This window comes from Trichophyton rubrum (genome assembly GCF_000151425.1).
Source record: "Trichophyton rubrum CBS 118892 genomic scaffold supercont2.4, whole genome shotgun sequence".
NCBI classification, from domain to species: Eukaryota; Fungi; Ascomycota; class Eurotiomycetes; order Onygenales; family Arthrodermataceae; genus Trichophyton; species Trichophyton rubrum.
The window spans coordinates 1,375,233-1,400,528 of NW_003456425.1; the positions used below are offsets into that span (position 1 = coordinate 1,375,233).

The 25,296-nt window shown below is 49.4% G+C and overlaps 11 protein-coding genes and 1 non-coding gene across 12 annotated transcripts; 2 read left to right on the forward strand and 10 right to left on the reverse strand.

The window, feature by feature from the left end:
* Positions 1-8: 8 nt before the first annotated feature.
* On the reverse strand, positions 9-835 carry TERG_04390 (uncharacterized protein; the record flags this gene model as incomplete). The annotated part of the gene is made up of 3 exons (XM_003235286.1): positions 9-137; positions 220-387; positions 512-835. The coding sequence occupies 3 exons, from the start codon at positions 833-835 to the stop codon at positions 9-11; spliced, it is 621 nt and encodes a 206-aa protein (XP_003235334.1).
* Positions 836-1,255: 420 nt separating this feature from the next.
* On the forward strand, positions 1,256-1,702 carry TERG_04391 (uncharacterized protein; the record flags this gene model as incomplete). The annotated part of the gene is made up of 1 exon (XM_003235287.2): positions 1,256-1,702. One exon carries the CDS (start codon positions 1,256-1,258, stop codon positions 1,700-1,702), a length of 447 nt encoding a protein of 148 aa, XP_003235335.2.
* Positions 1,703-2,112: 410 nt separating this feature from the next.
* On the reverse strand, positions 2,113-2,922 carry TERG_04392 (dephospho-CoA kinase; the record flags this gene model as incomplete). The annotated part of the gene is made up of 1 exon (XM_003235288.1): positions 2,113-2,922. One exon carries the CDS (start codon positions 2,920-2,922, stop codon positions 2,113-2,115), a length of 810 nt encoding a protein of 269 aa, XP_003235336.1.
* A 535-nt stretch (positions 2,923-3,457) lies between these two features.
* TERG_04393 (uncharacterized protein) lies at positions 3,458-4,533 on the reverse strand (the record flags this gene model as incomplete). The annotated part of the gene is made up of 4 exons (XM_003235289.1): positions 3,458-3,741; positions 3,816-4,063; positions 4,127-4,378; positions 4,493-4,533. 4 exons carry the CDS (start codon positions 4,531-4,533, stop codon positions 3,458-3,460), a joined length of 825 nt encoding a protein of 274 aa, XP_003235337.1.
* A 2,495-nt stretch (positions 4,534-7,028) lies between these two features.
* On the reverse strand, positions 7,029-8,902 carry TERG_04395 (uncharacterized protein; the record flags this gene model as incomplete). The annotated part of the gene is made up of 5 exons (XM_047748246.1): positions 7,029-7,198; positions 7,284-7,880; positions 7,989-8,363; positions 8,418-8,720; positions 8,779-8,902. The coding sequence occupies 5 exons, from the start codon at positions 8,900-8,902 to the stop codon at positions 7,029-7,031; spliced, it is 1,569 nt and encodes a 522-aa protein (XP_047604223.1).
* A 645-nt stretch (positions 8,903-9,547) lies between these two features.
* Positions 9,548-13,453, reverse strand: TERG_04396 (uncharacterized protein; the record flags this gene model as incomplete). The annotated part of the gene is made up of 2 exons (XM_003235292.2): positions 12,809-13,453; positions 9,548-12,742 (listed from the first exon to the last, which is right to left on the reverse strand). The coding sequence occupies exons 1-2, from the start codon at positions 13,313-13,315 to the stop codon at positions 9,548-9,550; spliced, it is 3,702 nt and encodes a 1,233-aa protein (XP_003235340.2). The 5' UTR covers positions 13,316-13,453.
* A 389-nt stretch (positions 13,454-13,842) lies between these two features.
* Positions 13,843-15,046, reverse strand: TERG_04397 (uncharacterized protein; the record flags this gene model as incomplete). The annotated part of the gene is made up of 1 exon (XM_003235293.2): positions 13,843-15,046. One exon carries the CDS (start codon positions 15,044-15,046, stop codon positions 14,579-14,581), a length of 468 nt encoding a protein of 155 aa, XP_003235341.1. The 3' UTR covers positions 13,843-14,578.
* A 786-nt stretch (positions 15,047-15,832) lies between these two features.
* Positions 15,833-16,321, forward strand: TERG_04398 (uncharacterized protein; the record flags this gene model as incomplete). The annotated part of the gene is made up of 1 exon (XM_003235294.1): positions 15,833-16,321. One exon carries the CDS (start codon positions 15,833-15,835, stop codon positions 16,319-16,321), a length of 489 nt encoding a protein of 162 aa, XP_003235342.1.
* A 495-nt stretch (positions 16,322-16,816) lies between these two features.
* On the reverse strand, positions 16,817-16,887 carry TERG_10541. The gene has a single exon. It is a non-coding gene; the product is annotated as a tRNA-Gln (tRNA).
* Positions 16,888-17,064: 177 nt separating this feature from the next.
* TERG_04399 (uncharacterized protein) lies at positions 17,065-19,148 on the reverse strand (the record flags this gene model as incomplete). Its single annotated transcript, XM_003235295.1, has 9 exons — positions 17,065-17,188; positions 17,259-17,404; positions 17,463-17,721; positions 17,788-18,005; positions 18,059-18,204; positions 18,262-18,379; positions 18,542-18,565; positions 18,616-18,655; positions 18,721-19,148. 9 exons carry the CDS (start codon positions 19,146-19,148, stop codon positions 17,065-17,067), a joined length of 1,503 nt encoding a protein of 500 aa, XP_003235343.1.
* Positions 19,149-19,851: 703 nt separating this feature from the next.
* On the reverse strand, positions 19,852-22,376 carry TERG_04400 (uncharacterized protein). Its single transcript, XM_003235296.2, has 2 exons — positions 20,503-22,376; positions 19,852-20,435 (listed from the first exon to the last, which is right to left on the reverse strand). The coding sequence occupies exons 1-2, from the start codon at positions 21,811-21,813 to the stop codon at positions 20,136-20,138; spliced, it is 1,611 nt and encodes a 536-aa protein (XP_003235344.1). The 5' UTR covers positions 21,814-22,376; the 3' UTR covers positions 19,852-20,135.
* Positions 22,377-23,578: 1,202 nt separating this feature from the next.
* Positions 23,579-25,255, reverse strand: TERG_12144 (uncharacterized protein; the record flags this gene model as incomplete). The annotated part of the gene is made up of 10 exons (XM_003235297.2): positions 23,579-23,776; positions 23,840-23,946; positions 24,006-24,085; positions 24,153-24,241; positions 24,316-24,408; positions 24,480-24,543; positions 24,608-24,655; positions 24,756-24,867; positions 24,927-24,962; positions 25,030-25,255. The coding sequence occupies 10 exons, from the start codon at positions 25,253-25,255 to the stop codon at positions 23,579-23,581; spliced, it is 1,053 nt and encodes a 350-aa protein (XP_003235345.2).
* Positions 25,256-25,296: the final 41 nt, after the last annotated feature.

A 25,296-nucleotide genomic window follows, 5' to 3' on the forward strand; every position in this document is an offset into this window, starting at 1 on the left:
AATTAAACCTATCGTTGCTCAAAGCCAGATGGAGTAATACGTTGCGTTTCGTTGATCTCAGCAGCATCCCCAATAGCCTCAAGTGGGTATGAGGTTCTTGGCTGAGCCTCGAGGACTGCACGGTGGTGTTCATTTGCCTATAGAGTTATACGTGTCAGTTAAACGTAATTAAATGTAATTAAATAGACATGGCCTTGAATATTCGGATGAGTCACTCACGAAAGGGAGGCCACAGTATTCGCAAGGACATATTTGGGGTTTGTCAGTGTTGATGTAAATCCTGGGATGACCGAGTGGGCCACCACCGCCGTCACACGATACGACTCTCTCCTTTGTCCATCGTACGGGCTGTTTGTGGATTAGATCAATGGCGGCATACGGTTGAGGCTGTATTTTTATCACTAATTAGTTCACAATCCACCAAAACGACACGTAGAGTACCCAATTGACACAGAATCTCTTAATTATTCCATCTATATCTCCGGAAAACGCCCATAATCAATTGACTGACCTGGAAATCGATGATTGTCTGTTCGAATCGTGGACCAGCCATGGCCTTGGACCGCTCTTGCTGGCTCTTCGCCCAAGTAGTTGCTCGGTTTGGGGCTTGCATGGATAGTTGCTTCTGCGCCTGCTCAACTGTCTCTTGCATTGATGCAGGCTCTCTGGCATTGGTCTCGGATATGCTCGTAACCGGCTTCGGGGGGTTTGGGTTGTTCGTGGGAATAGTATTTTCGCTCAAAAGAGGGACCGTCGAGGTGTATGTGGCTCGCTGAGCGTAACGGGACGACTGCGCCGCGAAAAGGCACAGTCGTGATCGTGTAGACGACAACATTCTAGCGGTCCGGATGCAAGCTGTCCTCGCAGTTGTTGAAGATGGGTGGATTTGATTTGTTTCGATATGAGAGGTCGGCTGGTTTGAGTGTTGCCGCTTTAACTAGTTAAGCGCGCAAGCGACGACGCTTGGCAGAATATTAAAATTTATTTATCGCGCTTCGGCATCAAGATCTCAAATAAATAGAAATGGCGAAGAGAAAGGACACTGCTCCGAGAAATAATAATCATACACTTTAATAGTGTTCAAGGGCTCTTTAGGAATATCCAATCGATATATCTGCACTAGGCGACTGTTACTAACTATAGAATCTGTAACCATGTCGCAACCAAAGGGTATGTCCTCGAGGCTGCTCACAATGAAGGTTTGTACTGTTCTATAACTTCTTCCAGAATTGATTCTAACATTCTCAACTAGTTTATGCAACGAGCAGCCGCTTCCGGAGCTAGCAATAACTCAACCCCAGCTCAATCACCCTCAGGATCTCCCTCAGGCCGCAAGCGCGCCGAAGATATATCTTCCCCAAGCTCAAAGCGACGAAAACTTGCTGAAGATTCACCCTCCGAATCTTCCATAGCACTATCGAACAGCTCTGATATGGAAGCGATATCAGCTGCAATTCGAGCCGAGGATAGTAAAAGGTCAGCGGCTATAGCACGACAAGCCGCGGATGCGGGAGAAACTCAATGGGTGTTAGAATACCCTCCTGGGGCTTTAAAGTTCGCAACACCCCGAAATTCAATAGGCAAAATAAAAGACGAAGAAAATGATAGCATTGAAACTACGTATACAGGGAGGAAAAGCTATGGGGGTTTCAAGAAGAAATGCCAAACAGAGGTGAGTGCCCCAAATATTTTTTGGACTTAGTCAAATTCTGGATTTTGGAGTTAGCAGCTTACGCAGACTTCCTTAGACTCCTGAACCGTCAGAAACGCCTAAAACAGACTCAAATGCTGGAAGCAGCGCAAAGAAAGTCAATCTTAGTCGTGCCGTTAAAATAGGCAGAATATCATCAGGAGGCATCAGCGGGAATGCATCAAGTAAAGGGAAGAATTGGAAGAATCGATAATAAGTCACTTCCTTTCTCCCTTGGGAAATATATGAATTTTCTGACCAACTAAATCTATTTTGAGCGTATTTTAAACGTTGGCAGCATCATGGATTGTTTGGCATCATAAATGTTCTTCTATTTTAACGATACCCAGTTGTTACTACTGTCACAAACTGCGCTATGTATTACATATGACTTAGAGAATATATAGAACTTGCTGTTTCCATTACAGCTTTGCCTTGTCGCTCCGCTGCTTCTCTTCCCACCTTGCCTTCTCCCTATAATTTCTGGCCAGGTTCCATGCAGCTACTCCAACCCCTAACGGAGGAACCAGTAGTAACACCCACGCCCACCACTGCGGGCTTGTGGAATTGATATGGGCAATTGCTCGCCTAACCTCGACTTCCAACTCCGACTTATCTCCATCATTCCAGACAATAACACCTCTTGCATTCTCGGTTCCTCTGAACTCTGCCCTCTCAATTTTTCCCTGTACGTCTCCTTGACTCCTCACACGATTCTCTGCATCTTCAGCACTAAGATGAAGATCCCTGGCACGCAGTCTCTGCATCTGAACAGCTGGGTCTTTGACTCCAACAACAATAACAGTCCCGCAAAGAGCATCCAATCCACTCTCGAAAAGAAGAGGAACATCCAAAACGACAGCCCAGTGTCCATGTAAGTAGTACCAAAGTAAGGCTCGATACATCTCCCATCTCACAGCAGGATGCACAATTCCATTAAGGACAGATCGGTCCTTTTTTCGCTCTGGAGAGTCGCCAAATACTCGTCTGCCAAGGACTGGTCTGTTTAAGGGCCGCCCTTTACCGGGTTGTTCCTCGGGGAGTAGCAGATCAGGAGTTGTAGGTCCAAAGTAGTCGACTATAGCACGATACCCGGCAGTCCCAGGCTCGACAACTTTTCGGGCCAGCACATCTGCATCGATTATGGGGATGTTGTAGGGGGAAGAGGAGAGGAGGGACGATACGGTCGATTTGCCGGTCGCTATCGAGCCAGTTAAGCCGATGAGAAGCATGCTGCGTGCCCGAGTTCAGTGGGTATAAATCTAAGCTGGCGATTTAAGAGTAAGGCCCATAGAGCCACAGACAGCAGAGTATATGATAGCTGGTGTAATTATTGCATTATACAAAGTGTAGTGTTGTTGGTGATTGCGGAACCAGGAACGACGTCACCAAGGAATAAATGTCTCTTCAGCCTCGGCTTAGCGCTTAATTTCATCTGCTGGTAACACCAACACCGAAGTGATATAAACGCTAACCAAACAACTTGAGTAGAATATATACTGGGTTATATTTGACCGACACGATTGGAAATCATGGAGATGCGAGGACAATAGCCTTCACTAATAATTTGATAATTCTAAACTTAACGGTTAAATTCTCCATATTTGTTCGAACCATCCCATGAAAAAGAAGAAACCGTCAATATAGTAATTTTGAAAAAAAAAAAAAAAAAAATGAAAAGAAAAAAAGAAATAAAACAAGCGCATGAGCGGCCCAGGCTAGAAATCTACCAGCAAATGGAACTAAATAAACAAAGAAATAACCAAATTACTCCTGGTCACCTGGAGCGAATTCATCCATCCCGATGTCTTGTCCATTCGCTGTGTCTTCTCCACCTGCCAACACTTTGCTCTTTGGATGTATTCCATTGCTAGTCTGGTGGCCAGGAGTAACAGCCACAACATTATCGTTCTCATCAACAAACTCAAAGTTATACCGAGATAATAGGTGAGGTATTGCTGAAAGCTGGGGCCCATAACGTGCGGTGTTGTCGTATAATTCGAAGAGAGGTACCGCAAGTAATTTCATGTTCTTGGGGACCGAGAGAACCTCTATAGGGAGCGTTAGTGTTGTGGTCTTATCTCAAATCCTGAAATTCATGCGCTCAAAATGAGGTGTGGCATACTCTTTTTGGGAAGCTGGAGAAAATATAACTTTTTACACTCCTTCGGTCGAGTAACATGCCCCGGTAGGAAAGGGTACATAAATGTCTCGAAGTTTGGCCGCCACCATTGTGCCAGAGTGTCACCGACTTCCCAATCTTCATTGACACCTTCGCCAGTGAATTGTGACCCAACCGGCGCAAGTCTTTCATTTAACCTCGCCTTGAACCCCTCGATCTCGTCATCCGAATGTTGTAGGTAGTCGCCAGGCCTATTATGAAAAGCTGTCAGCAAGCTCAATCACAGAATGCCATGACTCGGGTTAAATGCTTACAATTTGAAGAAAGCATTTGCAATTTGTAGCATGAGAACATGTGGATGGTTATGTTCGTGACACACTAGTACGCCCTCACAAGTACGGCGCATTCCATACTGCTCATAGTGCTCTTCTAAACGCTTTAGGCGCGCGAGCACTGAGGGGTCTTCCTCAGGTTGCGTCTCCTTGGTGCCGAATGTGTAGTTTGATAGAGGATATAGTCTGATGGTCTTTGGTTGGTTTGCGGAGAATGATTCGGGTATGATAGGTCTGAAGTAAAGATATGTCAGTAAATATCAGAAATGGCATGGTCCGCGCAAATACTGCATTTTGACCAGTAAAATGCTTTTTGGGTTGGCGGTAGCTTCCAGTAAGACAACTTACGGTCGTGAGCTTTGCAACGATATCGGGGACACGGCGGACATGGTGGTTGGTATATCGTGGACAATCGCGCTTCCCACGTCCTATCGGTCACTCTGTATTGCCGTTGATTCTATAGTGGATGCACCAATTTGTTTTCTTGATGTTTGCAGCCCCGAGCTTTCGGTCGTGCCTTTTCTGCTTGCTCCTATCAGTTGGTAGGCCAACGGGTCAAAGCTCTAGTCAGGTGACTGATACACGGATATTAAATTATCCGTTTATGATTACGTAATAATATTCATCATGTGACTATGTCTCCACTCAAATTAGAGTTTACGGCCCCGAACCCTATCTTCACTGTCACTTCAATAACTGGTGAAGATTCAAAGTGACGACTCCGCAATTCACGGCTACAATTAAGTATATAAGGGCATAATGTAGCATGTGGAGTTTAGAGGCCTCCATCTTCGTCAAAATCAAGTGCCGCAAGTTTACCACAATTCATCCTTGTGGAAGATTATCCTCTAGCGCACAGCACTTCCCTAGTCGCAGACAGTGATCGGCTCCCAGACCCGCCTATTACAATTTCATATAGCTGATATTATATATTGCACGAGATGATGTGCCTTCTATGAAAGGGGAGAGCTTCCTCTCTCTGGATACACCGGGAAGACCATATAGCTATCCCTTTCTAGAAGAGGAGTTGACTATCCGAAAATTCCGGACCTCTACTGGAAGATGCTCATAGGATGCATTGGGACATGCGATGGATACAAAATATTGCCCCATTTGTGACCGCGTACGCACAGCAGCAAGCTCCGTCAACTCTTGGACAGTCTACACTCGACTACCCCCAGCTCATCCAGGTACCTTATGAAGGAGTACTGGAAATGAGTGGGGAGAAAAGTTCCGTCAAACTGCTGGGCCAAAAGGGAAGATACGTACCCTAACTAGCTCCGATTACCCACCTGGAGTCTTACCAGCTCGAGAAATACCCGAGTATCTATACTAATTCCGCTTATCCTCCACTGCTGTGTTAAGGAAGCATGGATTCAACCGGCTGTTTGCCGTGTTCTTCTGATAGCGTTCGCCTCACAAGATACCAGCGGAGTAAATGCTAACACTCACCACACGCTCTCATGTTCGGATTCCAGATACGAACGCCCTTGTCACTACTCCAAAAGGTATTGCCCAGCAGACAGGACTTCACCTGCAGGGTTGACGCCGCAGACTCTCTCACTGGGCAGCAGTTTATATTGAGGCTGTCTGAGGCACAGAGCTATCAAGCCTTGATACTAATAATACTGGCAACCTTTCCCGTAGTATCTTTATCTACAATCGCCAGCTTATTACTATCTACGAATATAACAAGACCTCTAGCATCGCTAGCTACCTAGTTATCATTCTCAGAGTTTGTCTACCAGCAGTAGGCAATATCCTACTATTCTATCTAGCGCGAATTCGCCCCTTTCTCACCTTTCTATCTACTTTGTAACAAATCACCATACCAGAGGCAAAAGCAGCCAAGTTATTACTACTACCCTCTAAGGCACTACCTATCTTTATGACCGCAACACAATCCTTCGCGCCGGGCGACCTGGTATACCTGAACTTGCATAAGGGCTACAACATTCCCTCGACCAGGTTACTTGGCAGGAAACTATCTCAACGAGTCGGCCCATTTCGAGTTACCGAACGCATTGGCAGCTGGCATATCGTCTTGACCTACCTCCCAACTGAGAGATATATCCTGTCGTGTCGGTGGTACAGCTTGAGCCCGCGACTCTCTGTTGGTGAGCAATCCTGTCGGCCATATGTTTGATAAGATCATTATAATATACTTCGGTGTACATGCCGGCCTGAAGAATGCGTTGGGCGAAGGTGTAGTCGTCGACAGCACTGCGTTGATAGTCATCGATAATGCGGTTGGTCAGAGTGTCGAAGACATGAGGATACGCTGGACCCTTGGCGACGCGATTGCCCTTGTGATCGTCGGGCTGGAGCAGAGCTGGGGGGTCTGACTTGGGAGGCAACGAGACGCGTTAGGAGCGGGCCTCTTTCATTCGACGGAGCTTCTGACGCAGCTTATCCATGGGGTCGTCCTGCTTGGGGTCGTCTGCCTTGCGTTTGGAGGCCATGTCAGCTAAAGGCGTGTCTCTGGAAGAAGAGTCGTTGCGTTGAGGGGATGAAACATCAGGATGAACAGAGTTATTGTCGCCGTTGGAAACACCAAGGTATTTACTGCAATTGCGAAGAGCAACTCTCTCCTTGCAACCGGCCTTCCTATTACCTATGATTGGAGGGAAATTCGATCCATTATGATAACGGCACGCCGGCTACTACAGCAGCTTATTGATGCAGGTGTTTCTGCAGTTGACTAGGTATAAGGAGTAGGAGTCGGCGATAGGGATGTATCATATAACTATCTAGATAGTTATGCTAGGGAGAGTACGGAGTAACCATCTTCATAAGAAAGCTAGAGGCTTAGAATCTTAGTTACCTAAGCACCTAATGGGCGGCATAGCCTTTCTCGTTGACATGAAGGTGCCCAGACAGCCCATCACACATTAGGAATGGGCCAAGCCTTGTTCGCCATCTCCGGTGACGTCTCTTCGCTCATGGTCTTCATGTAAGTATCAAAAAGATACTCGTTCATCTTGTTTGTTGCCTCCCACCTCTCGATTGGGACCCAGCCGTTGTCATCGGTGCGAAGTTGGCCTTTGATAATATCTAACAAATAACAGTTATCCTCATAGCGTTCGTTGGACTTGCTTGTTGTGCTTTTTTAAGTCTTCCTTAGTAAATTCAAACGGACAGCTACCCGAAAATCCAAGGAGATTCCAGTCTTGGAAAATCCGAATAAGAGAGTTTCGTAGTGGAACTAAGAATCCTGTTGGGGGAAGTTCGCAACAAACAAAAGGTTCCCATAGCCGTCGATCCAGTTTCATCGCATTATATGCAGGTATATTGTACCCAAGGCAGTACATTTCATAGTACTTCGACTGAGTAGCTAGAGCATGCTCTACCTTAGCGGTCTCTTTCTCCTCAGGGTCTAAGGCGTCAAAATTATCTGGTAATTCGGGTATCTCCGTTCCCGGGCAGTAACTTTTTGGTGGCCGGAGGAACTCAGGAAACTGCACCTGCGTAAATAGTGGGCTTGCTTCAATTGACTGCCAGTCAATCACGCCTTGAATTATAGTCGGATCGTTAGGAGAAATATATATATTCCCGAAATGGAGGTCGTTATGCCAGATGACTGGATCTGACCATTTAAGCACCTCTAGGTCCTTTGATAGGTAGGGAAGTACCTGTGTCGCCTTTTGTAATAGATCAGAATACTCGTCGACAGACTGGTGAGTATCGAACCGGTTAAGAAGAGATTGAATTCTATCCCTCTCCATAGCAATCAGGGCTAGTTCTTTCTATGGTATAGATAGCGCAAAATCCGAAATCGTATCCCCTTAACAATATTAGATAACAGAATATTCGTCGCGTTAGAATTATAGAATTTTAGACTCACATGGCCCAACAATAGATTTTGATACATCTGTAGGCTTATTATGACACAAAAGTGGACTGTTCGATGGGCCAATGCAGAACAAGCCATCTGGGTCCAAATCCGAGGGGAGTGGATAATGATGGTATTCGGGTGGTAGGGAATCTCGCAGGAAGAGTCTGCCGTATGCTGGTAATTTTAAGCTCCTAAATTCTGTTTCCATTTTCACAATTTGGTTAATTATCTCGTAGCGTTGCAATGAATTCATTGACTCCCATATCTCTGCAAGAGCAACTCCACAGATCTTTTCCATAATGATATATTCTGCTCCCACCGGGTTTGATGAGTCTGAGTCCCAGGCATATACTTCGGGTACTCGAATTGATATGCGAGATCGCACTATTCACCACGATATAAGTATATCAAAAAGAATAGTATCGGTGGAAAGCTTACAAAACCTCAATGTTGCTACCTCGGAGGCTGTTGTTAGGAATGGAGCTCCAGCATTGGGACAGGGGATCTTCGCTATCACTTCGTTCCCATCATCCATTGTAAGAAGAAAGGCCTTGTTAGAATTTCCCTCGATCTTGACAACCCGCACACATTTCGTTTTAGGTCCAAATATAGCAGCAGCACGGGAGCATAGCATGTCAATGCTGAATTCCACAAAACGCTGGTCAAGCTGATGTTTCTCATTGATCAACCACCGTCCAGAGGTATATCTGAATAGCTCGTCCCGACCATGCGTATTCAACTCTGTTATTTTATCAGGTTATAGTCCAATTCAAAGAATCTGATAGAGGACTGCACGAACTGGTATCATGTACCGCGTTTTCACCCCTAAGCACCGTTGAGTTCATGAAACCTCGAGAACCTCGGGTCAATCCGCTGCGAATAGGGAGATGAAATAACGAGCGGAAAGGGGATAGCTTCCACATTATTTGATTATTAAATCCGGAGCAACCAAGTCTTCCAGACACCGTTCTGTCTGTACTGTTGCTGCAGATTTGGTTCGCGATCTATTGCATAAATTTAGAATTGTCAGTTACCAAGGCATGAAAAAGTGTATTTGTGACAAAAGTATCCTGCAACATACAGATCAATGCAAATGGGTAGATAAAAAGAAAGTTCACAGGCTTCCTTAGGTTGCGTTGAACTCCTCGCCACCGTCAAGTGCTGAGTCGATTGTTTCGCTGTTCAAAATTTGGCCGCCGTCCTAGGTTTGACCTGATTCGTTGATAATCATCGTCTGGCCCGTATAGTTGAAAAGATCGAACAGGGGGAATAATAGAGAAATTGCAAACTAAACAAACGTATCAATTACCACTCTACACACACAATGCATCTCGAACACGGAAGCCGTCTACCTAGAGCATCCATACCACACCCTCCATGGCGCCACCTATTGAAAGATATGCCCAGATCAAAAATCGCCTCCGTAAGTATACATACAAACATACCCCAGTCACGTCAAGTGATTACCTATCCAAGCAGAAAAGAAAAGTCTAATTTCAGATGTAGAATAGATTTTATATACCCTATCTATTAGATTTGGAGGTTCTTTCGTTGTCTTTGCTCGGGTCTTATAGTTTTGGGTCAAAGTCTTCGAATTCAGACAGATCGACGACCGGGACCGTTGCGGGGCTTACACTGAGACGAGCCTTGAATTCAGGGACGTTGGTGATGTATATTGGTTTACGGCTGGATGGCTTGTCTGCGTTATTGGAGGCTCCATTGGCGGTTGGGGCTGAATTTTCATCTGAGTTGGATTCCTTGTCACTCTTTGTCATAGTCTTGATGCCGGCCTGGGCGAGTAAGGCTGGTAAAGCACCCTTTGCGGGCTCTAGGAGCTTCGTGGCTTCGTCTTCGGCCATCTGTAGCACAGAGGTGAGGTGGTTGTGTACGGTGGAAATGATGCCATCCAGGTTGTTGCTGGAGATAGTGATGTCCTTGAACGCCTCCTTAAACTTTTCGGTATCGACTAGAGCTCCGGCAGAGCCGAGGAATTGCTCAATCTTCGCGAGGACGGCGCTCTTTTGCTCTGCGGAAGCAACGAGGCTTGCGCTTGCTTGAGCCTTCATGTGAACGGATAGCTTAGCACGGGTAGGTGAGCTGGGGTCAATGTACTGGCGGTAAAATGCAATGATGTCATCCTTGGTTATATCCTCCAACACGGCAGCGTCGATCTCATGCTGTGTGAAATCGAAATATTCGGAGCCGATATGAGACCAGAAACGACTGGTTTCGGAACTTAGGTTCTTCAGCTTTTCCAACCGCTTGTTGATGATGCTTCGTCTGTGACCCTCAAATTCTTCACCAGACATAGATGTGAGGGCCTTCCCGAAGCCTTCAAGGAAGGAATCGATTCGAGATTCAAGGTATTGATTGTCTCGTTCACTTTGGATGATGACACGGTAGCCCAGAGTGGTGGATGAGTAACGAGCACCGCTCCAGACAACATATCCAAGCTGTTCTTTGGTGCGTAGCTGATCAAATGCTGGCTCGTTCGTCATTTGGCCGAACAGCAAGCATTTAGCACGTAGCTGTGGATCAGTCAAAGCTCCGACGAAGAGATAATACTCAATGCAGTGGTTGATGTTGGCAGGATCCTTGAGAGTCTCCTCGTAGATGTAATTGCTACCGGGAGGGATGATCATGTTTCTGCGCACGTGCCACTGAGACTGTGGAAGGACTCTGGGCTTGAGGGTTGATTCAATGAGGTCAGTAAGCTTCAAGGCATCTTCCTTGTACAAGTTGCCGTGAGCAAGAACTTCGATGTGTGTCTGGCGAAGCAACTGTGGGTAAAAGGCCGCAACATCCTCAAGTTGAATGTGTTCCAGTTCAGGGGCCAGTTGCTCGTTGATCCAAGCTTTCTCTGCAGTTAAGTATCTCGTGAAACTTCCAACTTGGTAGTATGGTAGTTGGTAGTCTGCGTTCTTATATCCACGAGCCATACGCTCCTTGACAATCCGGAATCGGTCCGGTTTGATCTCGAGGTCGCGCATGATGGTAAGGACCTTCTCAAGCAAGACTGCCATCTTATCGTTGTAGCCAACAATTGCTACCTCCAAGCCGAAAACGCTTGGAGACAAGTCATAGTCCAGGCCAGCGAGCTCAGCATCATACGAGTACTCTGTCAGGGCATCCCTGACTAAGCTGCAGTAGAGCTTGGCCATCACATTATTTCCAGGGGTCGCGTAAACGAGAGGGGTTCGTAGAGTGATTTCCAGAGCTGCCTTGGGGACCCAGAAAGTATCATCCTTTTTGAACCATGTCCTGACCTGATCATCTCTTCGAATCAGGCTCGGTCGCTTGGCAGGTTCGTCAACTTCCTTCTTCTCTACATCTAGCCTAGTTGGGACAAATTCGTTCTTATGGGGCATGTGCAGTTCTGGCGTTCTGCCGATAGATGTCTCCAGGGAACGGCGAATCTCAGATAGGAGGTCCTCTGGGACCTTTTCCACCTTGTATTCGGTGCCGTACCACTTCTCTTTCTTGTCCCAGCCTCCAGGGAAGTGCTGAGATACGATCTCGATATTGAAGGTGTCCGCCCTAAGGTACGAGAGGCCCTTTGTGATAAGTTCCGGCTCGAATTTGCGCAGCAAGCTCGAACCGCTCAGGAGCCATTCGCGAGGGTATGGTTTCTGCATGACACTACTAAGGCTGCTGGTAAATTTGCTGGCAGGAGACTTCTGTTTGAATTTGAAGTCTACTTCAGAAAGGTTCTTCATCTCATCGAAGATCCACTGCTCAGGTGCTCGCTCCTTAATCAGAGAAATGTACTGGAAGATGATCTTGATGACCTCTTGGTAATGCTGAAGTCCATCCTCTGTCAAACGAATGGAAATGTTGAATAGAGATGATCCAGGGCAGAGGGGGGTTGCACCAGCAGAGAGTTCAGTTGCCCATCCCTTGGATTTGATGTAGGCCAGGATACTGCCGGGGCCTTCGTGCCCGATCAAGTGGCTGATATACCGGCTAGGCTGGGACTCATACAAGTCTTCCTCATCAGGGTAAGGGAAATAGATATCCAGTGTTCTGCTGTCCATCACCGGCTTGGCAAAGACCATCTTGAGCAGGTTGTCCTTTTCGAACACTTCGATATCATCCCACCGATTCTGTGGGAGGTCCTTGTTCTTGACATCCGCAAACAACTCCGCAACCCATGCCTCCAATTCATCCAACGGCTCTCTTCCCAGGACAACCAGCTTCATCCGGTTTGCCGAATAGTGCTTATCATGGAACTTCATGAATTCATTCCTGACATCTAGGCCACGCGCCTGGGGGTCATCACGCAGAGTCTTCAGGTTTCCGGTTGAAAAGTGGCTGTAAGGGTGCTTTGGGTTGGCTAGGGACTTATTTAGCTGTAACATACGCCACGGGTCACTCTGCAGGTTCTTCTTGTTTTCCGAATCGACAGCCTGGAGCTCACGGTCTAGAGTGGAAGGGAGGAAAAGAGGGGCAATAAAGAATTGCGCAAATCGGTCAAGTGCACCGTATAGTGGTGGAGTCAGATCGCTTATCGACGAGCTGGCGCTGTTTGGAGCCCCCTCGACGGTGAGATGAATCATTTTATCTGTCAAGGTGCCTCCGGGGGTTGGAACCTGAGATGGTGGTGTAGACGGCACAGCGGACGGCGTGGCAGAGGGGGCCTTGGAACGTGGATGGGAGGTAGCAGCAACCTCAAAGAAATAGTTTGTCTCTGTAGCAGCTGTGTATGCATTTGAGTGACCGGAATGAGCGGCCAGGTATTGATTATAGTCATTTTCTTTTGGGTACTAATTTACGGGACTCTATTAGCAATGGTAGATTTATCAAGGCATGCAGGAAGCGAGGGGGCTCACCTTTTCGGTGCCCATGAAGAGCAGATGCTCGACAGCATGGGCCATGCCAGGCATGTCATCGTCGTCGGAGAAGTTCCCTACGTTGACGTTGACAGAGGCACTGGCCTTGTCTGTATCCGGGTCATGGACAAGCAGAGCTTCGAGCTGGTTAGGCAACCTGATGACTCGATACGTGCGGTTGTCAACAGACGGTTTCTCCAGGCTATCAGCCAAACGCTCGACCTGCGCCATTACGGTCGAGCTCGACTTGTCCTGCGGTGACTCCGAGTATTGGGGTGTGGCTGTTGCCGTGGTGGTATAGAACGAGGCTCCTAGCTGCAAGCAGGCAATCGATGAACGAGGGAAACGAGTCGGCAACTGACCAAAGAGCAGCAGCGGCGGTGGTATAGGGAGGGCGACTGGCTGGCTACTGGAAGGACGGACGAGAGCAGCAGGACTAGTAGGAAATAAGGGAGGCCTGCGTGAAGCTGGGATGTGAAGCCGTCTGGTGAGGAACCTTGGAGGCATACAGCAAGCACAGCAAGCCAACAGCGCTGCCAACCCAGTTAACTAGCCCGTTGGTTAGCGACGCAGCAAGGCAAACGTGTCTCTCTCTGCCAGGGTACACGACAGACAGACAGGACAGACAGGCTTACCTCGTCGGACTACGGGATTGGTGAATGGGAGAGCGCGGCAAGACGAGGGAGCCGGAGGTTGGACTTTGGATGCTTGACCACTTGTGTTCCGTTGCAGGCGATTACCTAAGCTACATAGATGGCCGGCCCGGCCCCGGGGGGTTTCCAATCCAACCTACCTACCTAGGTACCTAGGTACCTAGGTATCTCTCACAACGGATTAGCCAGCGCGGTTTGGGGAGCAACACCGGCATAACCTCCCCTCGTCCTCCCAGGAAGCCATCCATCAGGGGCGCTGATGCACGATGTCGGCGATTATGGTCCTCCACGAGGGTATACTGTTCTGTGAGGTTGCACTTTACGATGTTTCTGGCTGCCAGAGACCGACTCGAGATAGGTTCGAGCATGTTATGCACGTATCTCGTACCTTACATTCGTCGCCTGGCAGCCACCGAGCCGCTTCTCCGGAATTGTGGAATGTTAGTGGCCTAGCTGAAGATAACATGCAGTACGAAAAGGTCCACTCTCCTGTTGAAATTATTTCTTTTTCAACATAGCAGGAGTCAAGCCGGCTCCCGGTGGGGAGGTAGAAGAGTCGAGAGACTACATTATTATCGCACTTATATGATAGATACCCCCTGAAATACTTGGCTTGGTATTGTGAGTGGGGATCCCTTTAGCCCAGTTCATCCTCTGCTCAAATTGGGTTGATGAGGATGATGCCAGTGCTTGTGCAAATGATGCCAATCTGGCCTTGGGGCGTCTGTCTAGTGCAAAGCTCTGGCCCCGTGCTGAGAAGATAGCCGACAGCTCGAAGATAGAAAAGCCAGGGTGAGTTCGCATTTCGATATCTCTTCTAAAGTACCTTTTGAGGGACATGAAAAGAGTTGCATTGGGTTTGCATTGGGTGCTGGCGGCTGAAGGCTTGCTGTAACCCACAATCCCACTGGCTATGCAACAAATTATGTACAGCTTGGAGCCACCTATGTACAGTTTGACCGGTCATCCTTCCCTTCAAGTGTTCGTTATCCATCCCTCTCTTCCCGGATATGTTACCACGGTTGATAGTCATTGACAGCCAAAAGTTTGACTCCGATTTGGTATGCTGTCGTAACACGGTCCACGCGGCAATAAACTCGATGAACATACCATTCTATCATTTTGGAGTGAATGTGAATTGTTGGCTCGGCAAGCGCATGTACGGCCGTAATTTCAAGAATACCCGAGGGTCTGTTGAATTTCTTTCAACCGTCCACGCCAGAGTTGGTTGCCCACTGTCTACAGATTGGACATCGATCACGTAGGAATGGGACTCGGCTTTTCTAATCTCAAAGATTCTTCCTTCATCCGAACGCAGGGCGGTGTCGCCATCACGGCCAAAGTCAAATTGGAGATAGAAATAGCTAGCCCCAAAGGCAAACCAGTTTTTAATATCGCTGGCGACAGGATACATGTTCCATGCAGAAATAGTGTACTTTCTGATACCAGGTTCCATGTATATGTAATCGTCATCGTCCCAGGTGACGTTGAGTCCCGATGGTTCGTTTCGTATGTAATATTCACGTTGAGCATAAGTGCTGGTGACAAAGGCGGAGATGACAATCGCCAATAGTGCAAACCGCATTTTCAAAACTTGTGATTGAAGTGTTGAAGTAATTGCTGGATATAAGACGAAGGCGCTGTGGAATTGGGAGAGTGAAGCCAGAATAGGATATCTAGGTATGTCTTCACAGACGAAAGGCAGGACATGAACTACCTTAATATAGATGTAGTCTCACTTTGAATATTCCGGGGCTAACCTCGAGCAACTACTAAGACCTCTTCTATGCGACATTGTATGTCAAACATCGATGTCGAACCTCCAGTAAATTTGATATCCGATCAATAGAGTAAGGTTACCATAACTTAGCTACCTAGTTAGAACTTATTTATCTAGCTATCTTGCCCTTGGCGTAAGCTTACTCTCACACATTATATTGCATACAATGGACTAATGACCATAGCTAGGGGCTGTATAAGAAGGGGAGGGTCTCGGTCTGGTTATAACTGCAGTTAACTAGTTAATCACCTCATACTTGGCGTAAGCTTACTCTCACCAATGTATATTGCATTGATAACTCTCTGGGGGCCAATATATGTGTTATGTCTGCAGTTATCCTAGCCTAGGGATTTTGTAGGATATCAACATCTGGCGATAGTTTCCATTTCTAAGCGTATGTAAGTCATGCGCTTATAGAAATCAAAGGAGGAGCCGAAAAAGTCGAAGAAGATCCGGCGTTGAGCAATTGGTCTCTACATAAATAGTTGTTTGGATGCCTTTTACTACCCATTTGCTTAATCACATTCGAAATTCCACATCTTCTCCTGCTCCACGCTCAATTTTCACATTCAATTGAATCCTGTATGCACCATGCACCTCTTCAATTTACCCGCAGTCTGCCTGGTAGCCTTCTTAGCCCAAACCTGCCTCTGCCTCACGGGCAACTTCACCATTCTTGAAAACTACAATCACGACGTTTTGACTATCAGCCCGCTTGATGGACTCCTTGAAATTAAGCCAAATGCAACCGATATATGGCTTATTGAGCCCATTCCCCCAGACCGCGGATCCCACATTATACGGCACCGCAAGACCAATCAGTTTATTTATTTCCGTCGAACAGAGGATGGCACAACAGCAACGCTTAGCAAAGATGCAGCGACTGTCGTCACTGTAGCAGCGAATATTCCATACCATTGTCTACTTTTCGGTATCAGACTCAGATCATCAAGCGGATCTCCATACTACTGTACTATGGAAGCGAATAGCAACACCGATGCACGGCGAGTTCTGAGACTTTACCAGAAGAGGCCGGCCCTGGATTTTGCATTACTCCCAAAGGCATTTGGAAGAAAGTAGAAGCTGTGGATGGCCGAGGATGATGTGGAACGGTTGTCGGTTGTATGGGCTTAGGGGGTCGAGTCGGGCCTTGTACTGGAAAATGTGGTAAATATCTCATGATGTCTGAGACATAGCCTCAATAACCAGTGTCATTGTTGCTGATTCTAGGGTATCGAGCGAATCATTATGTACTTGGATGGAATTATATGCATGTGATAACCGTGTGCAAAAGGTAGTCATTAATATAAACAATGTTGGTATAACCTGTGGTTCAGACTCGGCGAGCCAGTAACAAGTCAGCGTGGCTGAATGCTGAGGTTCGAAGGCTGTAGACAACAATTGGCGGGCTGCCGGTTGGCCTTCTGGTTATCTACTTCGCGTTCGCCATTACGAAGCAGCTGCGATATTATCGAGACACATAAAACTATTCACAGGATATAAACTTATTGACCTTCACATTAGTAGATGGTAGGTGAAGTAGTTAAAAAAGTGAAAATAAATAAAAAAAATCATAGCTCCTAGCCAGGATCGAACTGACGTCGTCGGAATCAAAATCCGATGTGCTACCACTACACCATAGAAGCGAGCCTTTAGCGGGAAATTCAGCCTCGGTTGTTTATAACCACTTACTCGCCTAGCGCGAAAGGGTTTACAGACAGCGACCTAAATAGATGAACAATACAGACAGTATAGACATAAAATAAATTCATTAATAGAGCTAATCCAATACGCTCACGTTCGCTAACGCTTCTACCGCTAAATTAAATAGTATAACGGAAAGACTCCGACCCCTCGATGACAAGCTCTCCCCTGTCAGCCTTCTTGTTGGATCTCCAGAAATACCAGCTCATCACCGCTGCAGTCAAGAGAAGAACAAGCTGCGACCTATACCCGTTCAAACATGTGTTAGCACGGTTATTATGTAAAGTTAAGGGAAGATGAATGATCAACTTACGTGATTGCAGCCCAGATACCGGGTATATATGCCGGCGCATCCTGGGATCTAAATACCAGACTGCCCGCGATGCCCCCGATACCTCCAAAGCCAACGAGAGTAGCGCTGGCCAGGGCTCTGGTCCACTGGCCACGGATGTTATTGGCCTGATACGCCATGGCAGAAGGGGATATTTGCATTCGCTCCGGCCGTTGCGAGGAACACCCCGGTGTAGCGGAGGGCGCTGCCCTTGCCGAATCCCACCATGGGCAGCCCGATGAGCGTAATGAGCGAGTTGAATGCAATGACGGGTGCGCGGATACGGTATTTATCCGCGACGTAGGCAGAGGTGTACATTACTATGGCGGCGAAGGCGTAGGGAGGCGCAATTAGACATTGGGACTCGCCAACGCCAAAGCCTAGTCCGTCCACTAGGATGATGGGCAGGAAGTATGCTATGGCGTATGTTACAGTGGTAGAGCAGCTGGAAATAAAACATGTTAGAAAGGGGAGGGAGTGAAAGCTGGGTATGCGTTAGGGTAGAACGTACAAGAAGATCAAGGCGAAACCCCATATCTTCAGGTCGAGGGCTGGACGGAGGAATCTGCCTAGGGTAAAGGGCTCGACGTGCACGTCTCCTCTGTCACGGTTGACTCGTCTCACGACGAAGGCGAGTTCCTTTTCGTTTAGGAATCCCCATGCTCCGGAGGCTCGGTCCGGGAAATCAATGAGGAAGATGTAGCTGAGGAAAGCCACGAGGATGGATATCTGTACATGTTAGGGTATGACGTTGGAGAAGATAGGATGTAGAATGGGCTTACCACTCCCTCTATGATGAAGATCCATCTCCAGCCACGGATGCCCTGGAGACCTTCCATCTGGCTGAGGCCGAATGCAAGGATGCCGGAGAGAGAACCGGCGACTGCACCGATGATGTAGAAGACCGAGTAACGCTTCTGGACCTCATCTATAGCATTGTTAACTTGTGTAATGTTTAGCGGGGTATAATCCAAGGACGACTCACGTCGGCAGTACCAGGTGGACAGGAGGTATACTGTTCCCGGGAAGAATCCAGCTTCGAGGAAACCTAGCAATGCTCGCAGGCCGGCCATCTGCTGCCAGTCCTTGACAAAGCCAAACCCCTGTCCGACATACATGTTAGAATACTCTTTTAGCATGGCAGTATTAAGTCAGGGGGTACGTACTATCAGATGACACCCCCATGTGAAAACAATGAAGGAATGAATATCCTAGGGCCAATTTTCTGATGCTACGTGCTATGGTTGAGCAACGATGTATGTGACGAAGAACAGCAGGACGATAATTGACTAGTTATGACGTTAGAAGATGGTTGTACACTGTCAGGGGGCAACCTAACGTATCTAAATCCTATCTTTAGACCCAGATCTTTGGTCATGCTATGCATTGTCAGTATAGACTATAGATTAGGGCCAAGTAGGTAGGTATGTTAGGCAGTACGCACCCAGCAATGGCAGCAACCGAGGTGTTCGTCCTGTCCATCAAGCTGACGAGGTATCCCACACCACAAATGACAACCAGCCGCGCATCGATGCGGTGGACGATCTTGCGCTGTTCCTGGCGCGAGAACTCTTCATCATCATCGACGTCAGCGGTAGTAACCTGCTTCAAATCATCGACATGGTCCGCGGCGCCGCCCTTCGAGGCCTTTTCTTCATCAGTCCGCATGATCAATACCAACCAACCAGCAAGAATGGCCCAATTCCAACAAAATCCCAGGATAAGTAGGTTATATTTGAATGCAAACGTCTGAAAGAAAGAGAGAGAGAGAGAGAGAGAGAGAGAGAGAGGGAAAAAGAAACACAGGCCGGGGGATCGGCGAACCGTCCAGGTATTTATCTCTCTCGCCCCCTGATAGGGAACTATCTGCATATAGTTCGGGACGTTCTATCAGTATCAGTACACAAAGCGCGACTTGTTCAACGCTCTGGAAGGGGGCCCGGAATTACCCCCGCACACACGCACGACAGCACCCATAGCTAGATCTCGCCGTCCAGGTCCAGGTCCAGGTCGATGCTCTCTCGTCTACATTAAGCTAGAGCTGGGCGTAGAACGGGCCAATGGGTCGGGTCGGTTGAAAGCAAAGGGTCGATGGCAAGTTCCATCTTGGCCGTGTCAGGGAAGAAGCGAGATCTTCAGGAATAGCCGGGCAGAGTCGACTTGGGCCTCGGCCGGGGTCGCAGACAGCCATCAGATTTATCAGTGTCGATGGGAGAAGACAAGAGAATGGCGAGAGATGGAAGCTCGCCGCAGTGAGGGGGGAGGGGGAGGGAGAGGTTGATGTCTTGGGATCATGCTGGTTCGTTGGCTACCCCGGATTCTGGGGTTGCTGTGGCCGGCGACGGGATGCCAATGGTTGGATGGCGGTGGAGCGTTCGTATTGCTCGGTCAAGTCCGTGGCTGGTCGATACTACTTTGTAGGGACATCCTGCATGGCCTGGGGTTGGTCTTTGCCGCGACGGCGAGTTGGCTGGCGAGGTGCTCGTAGATAGATATTGGCTAATGCCATGAGGTTCCAAGAGTTGGCGAAGTGAAGATAAGATGCGATGCGCCGGCGAGAAGGAAAAGCGGGCGGGAGTTGGTCGCGTGCCGCAGTGGGCCAATCAGAGAGCCGCAACGCCGAGCGGCATGGCAATCCCTTACTAGTGATATATTAAGCTACAGGTTTCTACAGAGCGGTTCTACAGGTTATAGATGTGAGAATGTATGGTCATATGAATGGCATTCATTCGTAGAGGACGTAGCAGACTGCAGGCCCAAGTCTAGGTGCAGCCGAGCATAAGTAAGCAGACATTAAGTAAGGTGGAGTAAAAATGAATAGAAGAGTCCACTATGGGGCCCAAGTCTGTATGACTCTAATTAAACAGCAGAGTCGGCAGCAGCATCGAGAACAGCGTTCTTCTCATCAGCAGCGGCGGTCGCAACATGGCCCATCTCAGCGGCAAAGGTGGTGTGAGGCTTCCACTTGGAGGACTTGATGGGAGTGGTCTCCTCCATCATCTTGTCGACCTGCTCGAGGGTGAGGCCCTTGGTCTCGGGGATGAGGAAGAAGGCGTAGAGGAAGCAGCCTACGCAGAGCGAGCCCCAGATGAAGAACACCTTGGCGCCGAGGTTGGCCTTGTCGGTGCCGACCAAGAAGGGAGTGATGACAGATATGATCTGTAAGTCTGCGTTAGCATCAAACTGAGAAAAAAAAAAGGGGGGAGGGGGATGAGTTAAGACTTACGCAGTTCCAAAGCCAGTTGGAGGCGGTAGAGAGACCGACACCTCGGGAACGGATGGGCAGCGGGTAGATTTCGCCGATGACGACCCAGGCGCCGGGACCCCAGGTCGAGGCGAAGAAGAAGATGTACAGACAGATCAAGGCAATCATGCCCTGCACGGCCTTGCGGTTCTCGCCGTCCGTGACGCCCACGATGGCGACGATGAACTCACACGTGAACATGCCGATAGCACCCCAGATAAGCAGTGCCCGACGACCGAAGCGCTCGATGGTCCAGAACGAGACGGGGGTAGAGCAGACGTTGACCAAGGTAGTGATCAGGCCGATCAGGAAGGGGTTGTCGATGGTGCCCAGGTCCTGGAAGAAGGTGGTGCCAAAGTAGAAGATGAAGTTGATACCCGTGAACTGCTGGAACATCTGCAGGGCGGTTCCGAGGATGACACGGCGGATGTTGCTGGCCGGGTTGAACAGGCTGCCGCTGAAGCAGTGCATCCAGGAGGCCCAGTAGCCCGCGGGGACAGCCTGCATCTCGTACTCGTGGTTGGCCACGATCTCAGCGAGCTCTTCGCGGATGTAGTCTGAGTCGCGGTCCTGGCCACGCAGCCGAGCGAGCACGGTCTGCGCATCCTCGAGCTTGCCCTTCTTGACGAAATAACGGGGGGACTCGGGCAGGAGGAAGAGCCCGCCGGCCAGGATGAGCGCCCAGAGCATCTGCAGGGCGATGGGGATGCGATAGGAGCCCGAGTCCTGGCGCGACTGGGTGCCGTAGTCGACGCAGGAGGCGAGCAGGAGGCCGACGGTGATGCAGAACTGGTACCCGGAGACGATGGCGCCTCTGACCTTGCGCGGGGCGATCTCAGACATGTACAGCACGATGATGGCAGAGACGAAGCCGACGCCGATGCCAGCGATCAGACGGCCGGCGACGAGCAGGTTGAGGCCTGCAGAGGCGGTCTGGAGGATGACGCCGATGATGAAGATGCCGCAGCCGGCGATGATGGTGGTGCGACGGCCGATGATGTCTGCGAGGTCTCCTGCAGCGATGGAGCCGAAGAAGGTGCCTGCAGACAGGATCGAGGTGATCAGGGACTTCTGCCACGAGGGCAGGGAGAACTTGTCTTCGTTCGGGGGCGGGAAGTCGGACTTCTTGAGGCCGGTGAAGAGGGTGATGAAGTACTCCATGCCCATGACGCCGTTGATGTAGCCCGAGTCGAAGCCGAAGAAGATGCCTCCAAACGCCGCGAAGGCGCACATGAAGTAGGCCTTCATCGTCACCGGCGCCTCGACGCGCGAGACGTCTGTCGTGCCCGCCATGCTGCTGAGATGTTGCTCAGATGTTGCTTGAGATGTTGCTGTTCCGGATGTCCTTGGGTGTTGTAGATAGATGTAGCTGATGCAAAAACCTGGAGACGAGATCGACCTGGAGACAACCTGGAGATAGACCTGGAGATAGACCTGGAGATGAACCTGGGGAGAGCTCTCTTCTTCTTCTCCTTCTTCTGGTTCTTCCTCTTTGCTTCTCCCGCTTCTTGCTTCTCTTTATCAGTCGTTGCTTTTTCCTCGTACAACCACTGGCGGCCAGGAGACAGACAGACGGACAGAAGAAAAGGGACGAGAGAGAGAAAGACGCAGGCAGGCAAGACGCCGTCCTTTAATATTACGATCTTTGCCTCTCTGCCCTTATTTCCTGCTCTAATTATGCCTAATGCAACCGTAATAATAGGAAGCAAAAGAAGCAAAGAGAAAAAAGCCGGAGCAAAAGAGCTAAGGCCTTCCGCTGCCTGTCTTTGCCCCTGCGACTCTCGTCCATCCACGATTCTTTTTGCCTGCCTGCCTGTGCTCCGTAGATTATCATCCCTTTCCATGGCTCGCGGCTCGTGGCCTCCTTTGCTTCTTCTTCTTCTTCTTCTTCTTCTTCTCCTCCTCCTCCTCCTTCTCTGGTTCTGGCTGCCGGTTCCTCCCATCCCGTCTCTTCTTCCCAGTGTCATCTCTGTGTCTGTGAAATCTCTTCCTCCAGGTCTTCCATGTCCACCAACCCCTGTCTAATCACCGAGACGGGCATCCTCCCAGCCCAGCCAGCCTAGCACCAGCCAGCAAGGCCCCGTCCAACCAACCAGCCCGCAGCCTCTGTCGGGCGGCAAAAGACCAGAGACCGCCCAGAAGGGCCCTCCCTGGCTCCTCTGCTCGATGTCACCCTGCCACCTGGAGCTGGCCGAGCGTCGAACCGTGGATCCGCCGTCAGATGCAAGACCGCAGGCGTAGAGTAAAGTATGCCAGCAGCTAAGTACATAGTTTATTAGTAGGTGACCAGTGGACCTCGCGTGGCCGGGAGTTTTTCTTTGGCTCTGTGGAGAATGCGCTGGCCAGTCAAGATGGGAAGAGGCGGCGATGGACAGGAGAAAGAGGGACAGGACGAGAGGCAGACAAGACGGACAAGACGGACAAGACAGGCCAGAGAGGACGAGGACGGTGGCGATGGTCGCGTGTCGAGACAGGCTCATTTCCGGCGGGACGTTCATATACTCTCTCTAATTTGAGATGAAGAGACGGAGAGAGAGAGAGAGAGCTGGAGACAAGCTTTGTGGCCTTGCTAGCCGGCTCGTAAAGGCTGGCGGCCTCAGTCAGGATCGCTGCTTATAGAGACCAGACAAGCAGCGGGTTAGCTAGTTAGCTGGTTAGCTGGTTAGCTGGTTAGCTGGTCTAGCGGCAGCGCCGGGCCTCGTCCTAGCAGTCGGGGGGTTACATCTCGTCTGCTGCTTCTCTGCTTCTGCTTCTCTGCACCGACAATCCTCTGCGGTCTGTTACTTCTACTGCTACGACTGCGCTGCCAACGGCCACCCCGGACTCTCGTTGCTTTTTCTCTTCCTTCACGTCAGATAAGCTCGTCTTTGACTCTGTCCTCTGGCGGTCTTGACTGGCTGGCGCAGGCTTTGTTTCAGGCGCATGGCATGGTCACTCGGGCAGCCTGCATCGTCTCTTTGCATGGACGCATGCAGGCAAGACAACAGCGAACAACAAAAGCTAACTTAGATGTAATAATAATAGCGAACTAAGAAGAAGGAAGTTAGAAGTAGAACTGCTATGAACTGCTCTCCGACCCGGCCTCGACTCGCTCCTCGATCCACTTGAACACATCCGCGCGGTGGTTGACCAGCATCTCGTTCAGCGTGTGCGCCGCCGTCGACTTCACCAGCCGCCCGTAGCGCTTGTACTGCTTCTGCTTGTTCTCCTGGCCCTCCCACACCATGTGCCGGTGGGACACAAAGACCAGGGAGTTCTGCTCTTGTTACTCTTATGTCTTTTCTATTTCTTTGTAGGAAAGAGAGAGAAAGAGACTTACCTCTTTGTACCACTTGGAGAGCCAGGTGATGGTGGTGCTGGCGACGGCGCGGACGGGGTTCTCGGCCACAAAGCATATCACGCCACTGACCATTGTGTGGACTCGCTCTAGTTGCCCAGTTAGCGGGATCGCATTTGAAATAAAAGGGATAGGTATAGAGACGGACCTTTGTTGATGAGAAGGTTGGCCAGTCCGAGAAAGGCATCGCCCACCCCCATGAAGAAGATGCGGCTGGTGTCGTTGGTCCTGCGGTTGTTAGTAACAGCCTACTACTACTGCTGCAGGTCATAATAGTGCAGTGGGATAGACGCACTCGATGTAGTTCTCCCACAGGTACTCGGCAAGCTGCTCGGAGTAAAGGGCCCGGTTCGGGCTCTCCCGCTCGTAGCTTCGTGAATTTTGCTACATTTTAATTAATAAAATTAGCTATTATTAACTCGGTTACTATGTAATGTTATAGTGTGGGTGCCACTTACGTCGGCTTCTGAGATGTGCTTCGGGATGTTGACGTCGATAACGCCCACGTTATGCTCGACCGCCCAGGAGATGTAATCCTTGACATTATCAGCCTTTTTTGTTCCCCTGTTAGCCATTCCTCTTTCTGGACTTGCTTGTGACAGTCTGTGGGCAGTCAACGTACCAGCCAGGTGTTGTGGGCTTCGAGCACGTTGGTCACCGGGTGCGGGATGCCCATCAGCTCGGGCCTGTTTAGTTACACTCTATCAGCATGCATACACTAATGACAGCAGTAACAGTGGTAGAACTTACGGGTCGTGGAAGATAACAAGCAGAGTGTCCACCTTGTCGTAGTTCTGGCTGTGTAACACCCGCCAGTTAGTTATCAGGTCGTCGCTTATTGCCGAGATGCAAAAGGCAATAAATAAAATACGTGAGTTGCCGAAGACAGGAGACTTACCTCGCCAGCACCTGGTTCTCAAACGACTTCGAGATCGTGTCCCGGTAGATGTACAGGCTCGTCAGCTTGTGCTCCTCATACAGCTGTTTCGCCTGGTACTGCCGGATGATATCTGTACCCCCAGCACCAAATTAGCATTCTTCCCTCTTCTCCTGTTATCACCATACATACCATGTACACGGTTGCCGGCAAAGTTCGACGACGGGCCTAAAGTGGTAAGGTAAGCGTCCATGCATCGTCTGCTTTCCCTTGCTAGTTTGCTTTCTTTGCTCACCCTTCGGATACATGCACTTCCAATACCGTGAATGCATCATCGCCACCTCTCTCACCGTCTCAACGGCCGGCCGCGACGCTGACGGCGCAATCAGCCGATCCGGCGGCTCGCCCATCAATGTCCGCGTAACCGCTAGTGCTGACTTGGAGATCGATCGGAAGTTATACCCTCCCTCAAGACACACCGCTACCTTTCCGTTGGCAAGGTTCATCAGCATGCGTGTCATGTGTGAGTAGCAAGGGGGTGTCACGAAACAGCCTCCCAGCT

Excerpts from the sequence above, each read along its gene's own strand:
- TERG_04400 (XM_003235296.2), bottom strand. The coding sequence starts at position 21,813 with ATGGCGGGCACGACAGACGTCTCGCGCGTCGAGGCGCCGGTGACGATG. Across the intron at positions 20,436-20,502 it reads CCAACTGGCTTTGGAACTGC|ATCATATCTGTCATCACTCC; the intron begins GTAAGTCTTAAC and ends GCAGACTTACAG.